The following is a 12,815-nucleotide window of genomic DNA, read 5'->3' on the forward strand; positions in this document are numbered from 1 at the left end:
GTCACAATGAGTTAACATGAGCAGCCGTGGGCCTCACAGTTTTGGATCTGTGCTCAGCTTTTTGGTCGAGGTGTCTAGTTTCCTGCTTGTGAGAGTCGGCCGTAGGCCTGCTTTCCAGCCGGGGCCCAGAAGTCTCTGTGAGGAGGCTGAGGTAAGCGGGGACGCACCCTGTGCAGGGCCCTGGAGCCTGGCAGCAGCCCAGCAGCAGCACTGTGGGAGATGACAGCCGAGGGTGGACTTGCACCTGTTTATTCTCTGAGGCCATTGCTGGGGACACAGGACAGGAACTGCCCCCTCCTGTTTGTCAAGATTCATCTCTCAGAACATCTTCAGCTGGGAGTGCTGGTCCGGCACTGGCTGTGGCTCGTATTGCCTGAGATTCTCCACATCACTAGACTCCATGCACCCACCAGGGAGCCCAGGCTGGCCTCAAACTCATGGTGATACTCCTGCCTCAGCCTCCCGAGGCCTGGGATTATGAGTGTAGGCCACCATGCCCAGGTCCTAGATCCCATTCTGAAGTGTCTTGAGGCTATTTAATCCTTTCCCTAAGATATTAGCAAAACCACACATTTGGGGTACAGTTTAGACTATTTTAGGCAGAACTGAGAAGATAGTTTGCATCATGAAGATTTATGAAAGGATGGTGCTGCAGTCCCCACCCTGCCTTGCTGACCCACATGCATGGCCAGTCCAGCCTCTTCCCAGCTTCATATTGCTCCATCCTGGCCCATCAGATCTATGACTGCATCATGCTCCTTCCTGCCTCAGGGCCTTTGCACACACTGTTATTGTTGTCTGGAATTCACTTCCTGTTTGCCTGGTTAGTGCACTCAGCTATTGCTTCAGATGTTACTTCTTAATGGAGGCCATCCCTGCACGCCCTGCCCTGCCCTTGCCCTATTTGTGTTGTCACCGTGTCTCACAGCCTCCCTTCCTAGCACTCACTGCTCCCTCCCTGAGCCTTATTTAAGATTGTCTCCTGGGGCTGGGGATTTAGCTCAGCAGCATAAGCACCTGCCTTGCAAGCAGACGGTGGTGAGTTCGATCCCCGGTACCAATTAAAAAATAAAAATAAAAAAGACCTGTCTCCTTCACTGGGCTGTGGGGGAAGAGGAAGCCTGTTCTGCTCACGGCTGGTCTCGGGTGTGTGGCAGGGCGACTGTGTTTGTGCTGACCTCCCTCTGCTTTTTGGACTGGTCCAGCTTGCACCTGACCAGCAACCAGAGTCTGGCTTCCCACCAGACTGTTTGGCTGTGTGCCCTGCACCCCACTGTCCTGGGCTTGAACCCGTGTGTCCCTGGTGGCACTGGTGGGAGTGCCTGGTTTCTTAATGGAGTCTGCTGTGCCTGTCCCTGGCCCTCAGAGGCTGCTGAGGTAACTCCCCACCTGGGTATGAGAGAGCCACCTTGAGTGGTGAGGGAGCCAGGGCCCTGCACCTGCACAGCCACCGCCCAGGACCCCAAGGCAGCCCCGCGGAGGAAAACCCTGGTCCTGTCTCCAGGGCAGGATGGGGCTCTTACCCGCAGCTCTGTCTGAACTCACAAATCCACTTCTTTTTCTTTTTTTTTTTTTTTTCTTTTGAAGGGTCTCTCTGGGACTGGGGATTTAGCTCAGTGGCATAAGCACCTGCCTGGCAAGTGCAAGGTCTTGAGTTCAATCCCTGGTACCAAAAAAAAAAAATTTTAAAAGAAGGATTTATGGCTGGGGATTTAACTCAGTGGCATAAGCGCCTGCCTTGTAAGCAGGCAGTTGTGAGTTCGATCCCTGGGACCAATAAAAAAAAAAAAGGATCTGTGTAGCCCAGGCTGAATTTGAACTCATGATGATCTTCCTGTCTCAGCCTCCCGAATACTAGGATAACAAGGCCATGTACAACCAACCTTGGTTAAATCAATTTTGGGGGGTGTATCTCTACTTCTATTTAAAAGATCTGTTCATAAATTCTAAAAATACCTTTAAATCAGTCTTTTCCAATGCTGAGATCATTTCTGGCAGGCAAATTATAGCATAGTTCAGTCACTTCTTAAAATGATGTGCTGTTGGGGCTGGAAGTTTGGCTCAGCGGCATAAGCGCCTGCCTTGGAAGAAGGCAGTTGTGAGTTCAATCCATGGTACCGATAAAAAGAAAAAAGGCAAAAAAAAAAAAAAAAAAATGATGTGCCTTTGATATTGAGAATGATGATGAAGCTGGGTGTGGTGGCACAGGCCTGTGAGCCCAGCACTCAGGAGGCTGAGGCAGGAGGGACACTACCAGTTTGAGGCCAGCCTGGCTACACAGTGAGTTCAAGATCAGCCTGAACTAAATACTTAGACTGTGTCTTTGAAATAAAACCAAAAAGAAAAAAAAACAAAAAACCTAAAATATAAATTCTTTTTTTCTCTTTTGTCTTTTTGAGACAGGGTCTCGCTATGCAGCTCAGGCCTGTCTTAAGCTCAGTTTGTAGCCCAGACTGGTCTTGAACTTGGAACCATCCTCCTGCCTCAGTGTCCTGAGTGCTGGGATTACAGGCACACGCCACGCCTGGCCCACACTTTCCCTGCAGCTGTTTTCAGCACACACTCTTTAGGCCTGCTCACCTAGACGAGGTGCTGCCAATACTACAATCCTGGGAGCTAAGAATACTTCTTGTAGCCATGCAGTCATCTGTAATTCTTCCCAAACCCTGCAGTTCCTGGAGTTTCCCTGCGGCCTCTTCCCTGAGTGGAGGCTCCGGCAGACGCTGGCCCCAGAGCCAGTTTCCTTTGTCCCCCAGAGGTCGCCGCGCTGGTCCCTGCTCACCTTCCCCAGCCTTGGTGGACGGGAGAGCTGAGTCTTCATGGAGGACGCGGCCAGCCCCGGCCACTTCTCTTTTCAGCACCCTAATTAAGAGGCCAACCGGGGCGGCTCTTCCTCTCCCGGGAAACCATCTGGGAGGAAGCCCTGAGGCTCCAACAAAGGGGCGCTTGTTCGCGCCACGGAACCTGATATCTGAAACGCTGTGCCCGCTCCTGGCCCGGCCAGGTCTGGCGTCAAGGGACGAGCTTTCTGCCTTCCTTCCTGTGCCACACAAGGAGACCAGAGCGAAAGGCTTTCATTTACTATTAAAAATATTTTTTATTGGCTGAAATGGATCGGTTCTCTTAGAAGGGACACAGACATACAGTCCTTCAAAAATTAAAATACAAGGTAAAATGTGTTTTATTCTTTAATATAAAAAAAATCCGTGTGATAATTCATCTCCCAGCACACTGTGGTTGGTGTGAGTGGCCAGAAGGATGGTCCCAGGCCCAGCAAGACGGGGCTCTGCCAGGCACCCCAAAGCCTGCGAGCTGGCACTGCCTACACCTGTGTCTCCTGGGTCCTCTTCCCCTCGGCATCACCCCCAGCTGGCACCGATGACTAGGCCACAGGACGGCTCTTCACTGGAAACAGATGGCATGGAGGGGCCGAACCTGCGCTGCTCCCCTGGGCACTGAACGTCACGCAGGGGGGCCCCGGCCTCCTGAATTTAGAGGGGGCCCCAGATGGCAGGAATGGAGGGATCAGCATGGGGGGCAGGCACAGGATGGAAGTCATGAGCTCCGGCTCGGTGTCTGAGCTGTTGTGGAGCACCCGCGGTCCCCTCCAGCTTGGGGACTTAGCAGAGGCCGGAGGAGGAGGCCGGGCCGGGGCCAGGTCTGTGCTCTGTCAGCTCCGAGCCTGAAGAAACCGCACCAGAAAGGGGTCGGACAGCATCAAAGCTGGACCCAGAGAGAGTTTACAGGGTGCATGCTTGGCAGAGAGTCCAAACCCAAACCCCACAGAGGGATCTCTCTGTGGGAGCCACTGGGAAGCTGCGACGGGAGCCCCGCTCCCCGTTATCAGTCTCCCCAGTTACTCATTAAACATCAGCCTGCTGCATGGTGACAAGGGACAAGTTGAAGGTGACTTACCGGGGCGCGAGGACACTGGGGTTCCCTTGGCTTTCTTCAGGGCCTGCTGAAGGTGTTCTCCTGAACTGCCTCTTCTGAGACGTCTAAGCTCTAGAAAACAACTCCCAAATGAGTACCCGGGCCAGAGAAACCGGGAAATACTTGATACTATACACAGACAGAACAAAATGCTTTTTTTTGGAGACAGGGGGTCTCCCTGTGTAGCCCAGGCTGGTCTTGAACTCATGACAATCCTCCTGCCTCAGCCTCCTGAGTGCTGAGATCACAGACAACAAGGACATGGGCCACAACAGGGATGAACCTTGAGGACGTCAGGGAAAAAGGCAAACCCTGCGGTGTTCCCCTCTGTACTCAGGGTGATCCAAATCACAGAGACAGGAAGTCAGTCACAATTGCCAGGGCTTCCGGCGGGGGAAGCCGGAAATGGAAGCCATTTAACAGGCATGGGACCCAGAGGTACCAGGTGAGAAGCGTCACGGAGAGGACAGAGACACAACTTAGCGATGGATTCAGTATCACTGTCTGTACACCTCCAAACTGTCACAGTGGTAAACTGACTTACTCTGGCCTGATAAAAACATGGAAAACAAAACCCCTGTGATTCTGAAAGGGGCCTACAGGCTTTCCCAACCTGCTCCCCACAAAAAAGACTGATAATGCTAACAGATAGATAACACATGGTGTGACAGGAAAATACAGTGAATTTTTACTTTAAAAAATGTATTACAGAACTGGGTGTGGTGGCGCATGCCTGTAACCCCAGCACTCACGAGCCGGAGACAGGAGGGGCACCCTGCATGTGAGGCCAGCCTGGGCCACACAGTGAGTTCAAGTCCAGCTGGACATAATGAGACCCTGCCTCAAAAAATAAAATTTTGGGAGCTGGGGATTTAGTTCAGTGGCATAAACACCTTCCTTGCAAGTGTGTGGTCATGAGTTTGATCCCTGGTACAGATAAAAAATGGAAAAGACAAAAGAAATAAAATAAAATTTTGGGCAGGTGTGATGGTTCACACCTGTAATCTCAGCACTCAGGAGGCTGAGGCAGGAGGATCACTGTGAGTTCGAGACCAGCCTGGGCTACAAAGTGAGCTCAAGGCAGCTTGAACTACATAGTAAGACCCTGTCTCAGAAAGACCAAAAAACCAAAAAAAAGAAGACAAAAAACCCTGCTCGGTCCTCTACCTCTAGAATGAGTTAGTCTACTGGGAAACATTTTATATCTGCAGCTGATCATTTTTCTAATTAAATGATCTCTTTCTAGCCACGGGAGCTGAGCAGACTCACTCTCCCTCACCTGCCAAGGGCTGAGAAACTGGGCTGGAGATCCCTTCTGGGTCTCAGGAACTCAAAAAGTCCCTCGAACCAAGTTGCCGCCAACTGGAACAGCGTTGGCACTTTGCAGCCTGCCCTGGGGTCCTGCTGGCCTTTCCTCTGTACATTTCCTGTCAGTTCTGCTGAGGGTCATTACCAACCACCCCGGAGCAGGCGACCAATGATCATGAACCGTGATGTGTGCAAACAGACTCGTGCACTCACACACACACACACACACACACACACACATCCAAAACGAGGGCCCTCCTGTTCACACAATAGCCTGCAATTTGACCCGGAAGCCAGCCAGCCAGTTCTCCCTTACTGCACCAAGCACCTGCTTATCAGCAGGGGGCGAGGGTTCTATGGGAGTGAGGCGGAGTCTCAGAGCAGGGAGCTGGGCTCTCCTCAGTGACCAAGTGAAGGGAGGAGAGGCAGGGATCCTGACAGCCCCAACCCCAACCTTCTCCCTCGAGGCTGCTCCCGGAGGCCCCACCCCAGCACCCTGTGGTGGTGCAGACCCAAGGACCAGGCCTGGGCAGGGGGACAGGAAGGACCAGCAGCTACAGTGATGGAGCCTCGGGCAGATGCTGCTGAAAGCGCCCTGTAGAAGCCACCAGCCCCCACAGTATGATGTGTTAGTGGGCAGCAGAGCACACGGAAGGTCATGTTTAAGTGAAATTCCAGGCACAAGAAGTACCATGTGAACCGCTCCTGCCAAACTGAGCCACTGGAAATACACCAGACCCCCACTCGCCCCATGACCCAGGCTCGCCCAGCCCCCAGCACAGCGGCACCCTGCCACCTCCACCTCAGCCAGGTCTCCCAGGTAGCATTTTCACGAAAGCCCAAGTCTCTGTGATCATGGGCCTCTCCCCATGTCCGTGTGGATTAGGACAGCATCTGCACGCCTGTTAAGCACCACACGGGTACAGAGCTGTCCTACTATTTTATCACGTGCAGTCTGCCCAAAACGTGTGTACACGTTCCGGCAGTTTGCTGCAGTGGCTGTCACTCTGAGCACCTCTTGTAATCGGAGAGGCCAAAGCTAACTTGTATTAATCACATGGTGTCTCAATAATCATATGGTGTTTCAATAAAGTTAGTATTTAAATATTTATGCACGATTCTCTGTTCTAAGCCAGGCATGGTTGCTCATGCCTAAAGTCCCAGAACTCAGGAGGCTGAGGCAGGGGGATCCTTGTGAGTTGGAGACCAGCCTGGGCTACAAAGTGAGCTCAAGGCCAGCCTGGACTGCTAGTGAGAGCCGTCTCAAAAGGACAGAAAAATAACAACGTAAAAACAAGCACAGTGACAGCTGGACGTGGTGGCACACTGCTCCTACAGTCCCAGCACTAGGGAACCGAGGCAGGAGGGCCGCAGTAAACTCAAATCCAGCCTGTGTTTTGGGATTTTTTTTTGAGATCCTGTGTTAAAACAAAAATAAAACTGTTAAGTTCAACCTCATTAACATTTAAAATTTTTGCCAGGCATGGTGGCACATTCATGTAAGCCCAGCACTTGGAGAGGCTGAGGCAGGAGGATCATAGTGAGTTCCAGGCCAGCCTGGGCTATATATTTAGAGAGATCCTGTCTTAAAAAATAGTATTTTTTTGCTCTTCATAAGATATTAAAGAACTGGGCATGATGGTACCTGGTTATACTTTTTTTTTTTTTTTCCTTTTGAGACAGGGTCTCTGCAGTTCAGCCTGGCCTTGAACTCCTTTTGTAGCCCAGGCTGGTCTCGAACTTGCAACAATCCTCCTGCCTCAGCCTCCCGAGGGCTGGGATTACAGGCGTGAGCCACCACGCCCAGCTGGCACCTGGTTATAATTCTAGTACTTGGAAGGCTGAGGCAGTAAGATTGCTGCAAGTTCTAGGCCAGCCTGGGCTATGAGCTGAGATGAAGGCCAGACTGTACTACACTGTGAGGCCCTGTCTCAAAAAAAAAAAAAAAAAAAAAAAAGAAAAGACACTTAAGAAGCTCAAAAGACAAACTACATGCTGCTTTCCTATCTTTTATTTATTTATTTATTTTTTTTGGTACCAAGGTTTGAACTCACAACCTCGTGTTTGCCACGCAGGCACTTAGGAGGCTGAGCTAAACTCCTGGCAACAAATTACATACTGGAAGAACATATTCACAATGTATCTGACAAAGAACAAAGGACTTGTATCCAGACTATAGAAGAACACAATTCAATAACAATGGGGAAAATAACTCTACTTGACACTCTACAGAAAAAGACACTAACAAGGAAAAGGCAAAGAAATCCCAGTGAGATGCCACTTCATAATTAAGAAGAGCTAACGTCAAAGGGACCAGCAGAGCCGTGTGGGCAGGCTGGGAACGTGGCTGGCCGCCGAGGCGCAGCCTGGCTCCTACTCAGAGGCTGGTCACACACCTGCCCTAGAACCAACACTGCACTTCTTGGCATTTACTCTGAAGAAGGAAGTCCAGAGCTGGGCATAAGCACACTCTGTAGTCATAGCACTGGCACGCTGAGGTACAAGGACACCACGTCGGGGTCCAACTTGGGCAACTAATTGACCTAGAGAGACCCCATCTCAAAATTTAAAACACGTTAAAGAGATTGACAAGGTAGGGCTGGGGGTTTAGCTCAACGGCGTGAGATTGTGAGTTCGATCCCCAGTACCGCCAAAAAAAAAAAAGAGATTGACAAGGTAGTTTGAAGTACCAGTAATGCTCCCCCACCAAAAACTCTAAAAGATTAGTGTGGCTTTAAATTGGGTGTGGTGGCACCTGGAATCCCGCATTTAGGAGGCTGAGGCAGGAGGATCGAGTTCAAGGCCAGCCTGGGCTACGCAGTGCAACCCTGTCTCAATAAAACAAAACAAAAAGAAGTATCGCTATGAAAATACTCATATTCAATCATAGAGTCTTTTTTTTGTCTTTTGTCTTTTTATCGGTACCGGGGATTGAACTCACAACTGCCTGCTTGCAAAACAGGCGCTTATGCTGCTGAGCTAAATCCCCAGCCCCCCATGCATGGAATATTAACCTGCAATAAAAAGGAACAAGGGGCTGGGGATTTAGCTTGGCGGTGTAAGCACCTGCCTTGCAAGCAGGCAGTCGTGAGTTCGATCCCTGGTATCGATAAAAATGAAAAAGACAAAAAAAAAAAATTTAAAAAGGAACAAAGCAGCCAGGCATGATGTTGCACTCCTGTAATCCCAGCACTCAGGAGGCTGAGGCAGGAGGATTATTGTGAATTTAAAACCAACCTGGGCTACAAAGTGAGTTCAAGGCCAGCCTGAACTGCATAGCAAGACCCAGTCTCAAACAGACCAAAAAAAAAGGAATGAAGAGTGATACCCAACACATGAACAGGTCTCTGTTTACCACATTCGAAGCAGCCAGATAAAGCGCATGCACTGTGCCACTGCATTTATCTGAAGTCTGGAACTGGCAGAACGAGTCTCTGGTGATTAACATCGGGTCAGGTAGGGGCTGCGGTGCGGAGAATTCATTCCAAAGAGCACATGGGCAACGTCTCACAGGGAAGGCCCACGGCTGGGTTGGAGCATCGCTTCATGGGAACGCACACTTGTGTCCAAATGGATGCAACCGTGTGGTCCAGACTAGCTCCTTCATGACATACTCAGACAGGAACTAAAGACATTCTTCATAAACGCCTTCATTTTATTGTATGTATGCTGCATTCCAGTCAGTGTCCCTCCATTTTTATGTTTGCTGTTAGTGATGTACCCCAGGGCCTCGTACCTGCTAAGCGCTCTAAGGCACCTTTCCTGACAAGGCTGATTTTAGTAGAAAAACATTTGTGTTTTTACAGAACTTTTATTTATTTATACCAGGAATCGAACTCAGGACCTCGCACCTGCCAGGGACGGACCTACATCCCCAGCACTTTTTTTTTTCTTTTTCGAGACAGGATCGCGCAATGTAGTCAAGAGTGGGCCTGAACTCACTATGAACTCCCTGGCTGACCTCAAATTCACAGTGATCTTCCTGCCTTGACCTCTCAGTGCTAGAATTAAAGGACTGCACCACACACCCAGTTTATAGGATTTTTCTATTTATTTTGATCTTCAGTCAGGGATACAGAAAGCTCTTACCTCTATACCTTTATGGATTGCTTTGTTTTTGTATTAGGAATTGAGCCCAGGCTTTCACACTGAGCTACATTCCCAGTCCTTTTTACTTTGAGACAGTGACCTCAGGTCACTAAGCTGCCTGGACTGGACTCAAACTCTCAGTCTTCCTGCCTCAGCCTCCTAGAGTACTGAGATTACAGGTTGGCACCACTACCCGCAGGTCCCATATCCTTAACTGTGAACACAGCCCACCCAAGGAAGGCACTTTGACCCAATGCATCAGTCTGAGCTCTTAATTTACCCTTGGGATGGTGGGCAATGACCCCAATTTCCAGCCCACTATTCACCCTGAGGCTGCGAAATCTCCGTGGCAACTTCCCTCAGTGCTCCTGAAATGTTCCCCTGTTCAGAATAAGCCAGACAATTAACATGTGAAACATACCCTGAAAGAACCACATAGTAGAAAATTACTACTTTGCAGTTTCCGGTAAAGTCACGCATCTAAGTAATACTCTCTGATGGCTGCCAATGTCACTCAGTGAGCTCTAGGGAAACGCGACGGTATTAAGGCTCAGGCCCACAAACTCCTCAGTGCGCCCCTTAGGCAAATACATGTAAGTGGGACAGCCAGACACCAGGACCTCCGGACAGGAGGGGCGGGAGTGGAGAGCACCAGTGACCGGGAGCCCAAACACAGCGGGCGGACTCCCTCCGCCCGGCCCAACCAGGAGCCTAACTGGCTGCTAGACCCCTCGGCAGGGGGTGGGGGGCAGAGCAAGCATCCACAACAAGGGGGACCCGGCTGGCAAGTACCAAAGTGGGACATTCTCCAGGCTAATGACCCAGCCTTTCTTTCACAACTGAATGCAACTGGAAAACAACTAAATGGCCAGGTGTAGTCTGTGGCAGGCCGCTTGCTCAGCAACCAAGAGGCCCTGGGTTTGATGTACGATCTTAGCTGACTACGTGGCTATCCCATGTGTGTGTGTGTGTGGGGGGGGCTCTGGGAAGAAGCCAGGAGGGCTCTACCACTGGGCTACATCTCCAAGCCTTCTGTGGAGACAGTGCCACTACATTGCTCAAGCTCACGATCCTCCTGCCTCAGCCTCCTGAGTGGCCAGGATTACAGATGTGTGCCACTGTGCCCATCCGTTATAGTTTTTTAAATATCTAACACAGATAAACCAGGTGTGGTGGCCCATGCCTTTCATCCCAGCAGTCAGGAGGCTGAGGCAGGAGGACTGCTCCAAGTTCAAGGCCAACCAGGGCTACAAAGTGAGTTGAAGACTGTCACAAAAAAGACAAAAAAAGCTTGACCTAGAGAAACTATGAACTATTTATGAGTGAAAGGATATGGTGCCTTACATTTGCTCTAACATACTTCAGAAGACAATGTGAGGACTGTTGAAGGCCAGAGTGTTATTCTTCCTACTTTTATATATATTTGAAATTTTGTATTGAAAGAAAAAACCTTTGGATACAGGGTTTTGCTTTTTAGTTCAAGTTGTCCTTCAACTCACTTTGTAGCCCAGGCTGACATTTGAACTTGCAGCAATCCTCCTACCTTGGCCTCCACAGTGCTGGAATTATAGGCTTGTGCCACCAATGCTGACTTTGTATTTAAAATTTAAAAAGAGTTTGAGCTGGGAGTGTATTTCAGTGGTAGAGTGCTTGTGTGGCACTGGGAGGTCCCAGTGTTACAGACAGCTAAGTTAGGTAGAAGTATTGCAGGGGTCGGCCAGGGCTGCGGCTGGAGGCACATTCACTGAAGGCCAGGCTTTCACAGCAGAGGATCCTCTCTTTCACACACTTCCAGGGACCCAGCCCGCCCCTTCCAGGACGTCCTGCTGTCCTTTTCTGTCTGACCCAGGCCCCTGTAATCTTATTGATTGGTTATGGTTGTGTCCCACCTTAAACCCCACTCGCTTTCTATCATTGTTCAATAAACACCCTTGAGAAGCTGGGTCACCCACTTCCAGGGCACCCTCTCTGTCCCTTTCAGACAGAAGCTTTCTTTCTCTCAATAAATTCTTCCTACACAATCTTTTTTTTGGAGGGGTTTGAGACAGGGTCTCACTATGCAGTTCAGGGTGGCCTTGAGCTCACTTTGTAGCCCAAGCTGGTCTCAAACTCGCAAAGAACCTCCTGCCTCAGCCTTCCGAGTGCTGGGATCACAGGCATGTGCCCGATGTTCCTAGAATTCATTCCTCAATTTTAAAGGGTACAAACTTGGTGTTGTACACATCTAGCAGGTTGGGAATTTCTTTCCCCTGTATCACTAGGTTCCAGCTCCTAAACTTAAAAACAAAATAAAAACCCAACTCCAGAGGAATTTTTTTCCTAGGCTCAGGCCCTTCGAAGAGACAGAGGCAGAGGCAGAGGCAGCTTGATGTAGGAACAGTGAGTTGCATGTGACTTTTTCTTCCCTTAAGTCAACCTCCCTGGGAGAAAGAGGAAACTCTGCAGCGGAAAGGTGGTTGTGGTGGTCAGGTCCACACCCACCACCCAGTCACCCAGAGGGGACACGCACGCTTCTAGCGCTGCCACCGAGGTCCTGGTGGTCCTGGCAGCCGAGGGGCAGCAGTGTGCTCAGCTCCAGGTTGGTGACCATCTGCCGGGACTCGGCCAGCAGCCGCTGCAGCTTGCTCGTTGGCGAGAAGTCGTCCTGGGGAGACAGCACACTTTAAACACCCAGGAAACCTGGACACAGCTTGAAGTAACTGCTTCCAAGCGCTTGCAGACTGGCAGCTGCAATGGTAAGTACTCCCTGGCATGGTGGCACACACATGTGATCCCAGCACTTGGGAGGCTGAGGTAGGAGGATCACTGCAAGCTAGAGGCCAGCCTAGGCCACAAAACGAGCTGTAGGCCAGCCTAAACTGCATAGTGAAATTCATCTCAAAAAGACAAGGGAAAAAGAGAGTTAACTACCTGTCACCAGTTGACTTGGACTACTCCAAGTGATGCAGGATGTCAAATACTGGAATAGCTAACTTCTGTCTGTCTATCTGTCTGTCTGTCTATTGTTTACTGAGCCTGGGTCTCACTATGTAGTTTATGCTAAGCCTTGGTTTTGTTTGGCTTTCCTAAACAAGCACTTGAAACCATAATTAGCAGCCACCATGCTACCTCCAAAACACCTGCAAACTGCAGTGTGAGTGGGCTGCAAATCTCTGAGAACACATAGATGCGTGCTGGGTTTATTCTGGTTAATTTTCAATGTTGAGGGTAGCTCACGGGCAGAGCACTCCCCTGTCTAGCATGCATGATACCTTGGGTTTGACTTCCAGTACCACAAATAGAGTGAATTATTGAATAAAAACATACAAAGTGTGTAGAACCTATAAACAGTTTATGAGAACTGATCACATAATGCATGATAAAATTAACTACTTTGAAGAAAAAGAGAGGGGCTGGGGATTTAGCTCAGCAGCATAAGCACCTGCCTTGCAAGGTGAGTTTGATCCCTGGTACCGATAAAAACGAAAAAGACCAAAAAAAAAAAA

At 49.9% G+C, this 12,815-nt stretch overlaps 1 protein-coding gene across 10 annotated transcripts in view; it reads right to left on the reverse strand.

The window, feature by feature from the left end:
* Window positions 1-3,072: 3,072 nt before the first annotated feature.
* The window catches only part of Ccdc62 (coiled-coil domain containing 62), a 33,996-nt gene continuing 24,253 nt past the window's right edge, over window positions 3,073-12,815 (reverse strand). For 7 of the 10 annotated variants that reach the window (XM_063225550.1, XM_063225549.1, XM_063225545.1 and 4 more), the window contains 3 exons: window positions 11,840-11,974; window positions 3,916-4,005; window positions 3,073-3,682 (listed from right to left, as the gene is read on the reverse strand). In XM_063225550.1, coding sequence (XP_063081620.1) covers window positions 3,952-4,005; window positions 11,840-11,974 — 189 coding nt within the window. In that variant the 3' untranslated portion in view covers window positions 3,073-3,682; window positions 3,916-3,951. Of the gene's footprint in view, window positions 4,006-11,839; window positions 11,975-12,815 lie in introns of all 10 variants that reach the window. The other 3 variants (XM_063225548.1, XM_063225547.1, XM_063225546.1) reach the window with 3 other exon arrangements.

The sequence above is a fragment of the Cavia porcellus genome, unplaced genomic scaffold (assembly GCF_034190915.1).
Source record: "Cavia porcellus strain 051 isolate PalLab524CR breed Dunkin Hartley unplaced genomic scaffold, mCavPor4.1 scaffold_16, whole genome shotgun sequence".
In the NCBI taxonomy this organism is placed as follows: domain Eukaryota; kingdom Metazoa; phylum Chordata; class Mammalia; order Rodentia; family Caviidae; genus Cavia; species Cavia porcellus.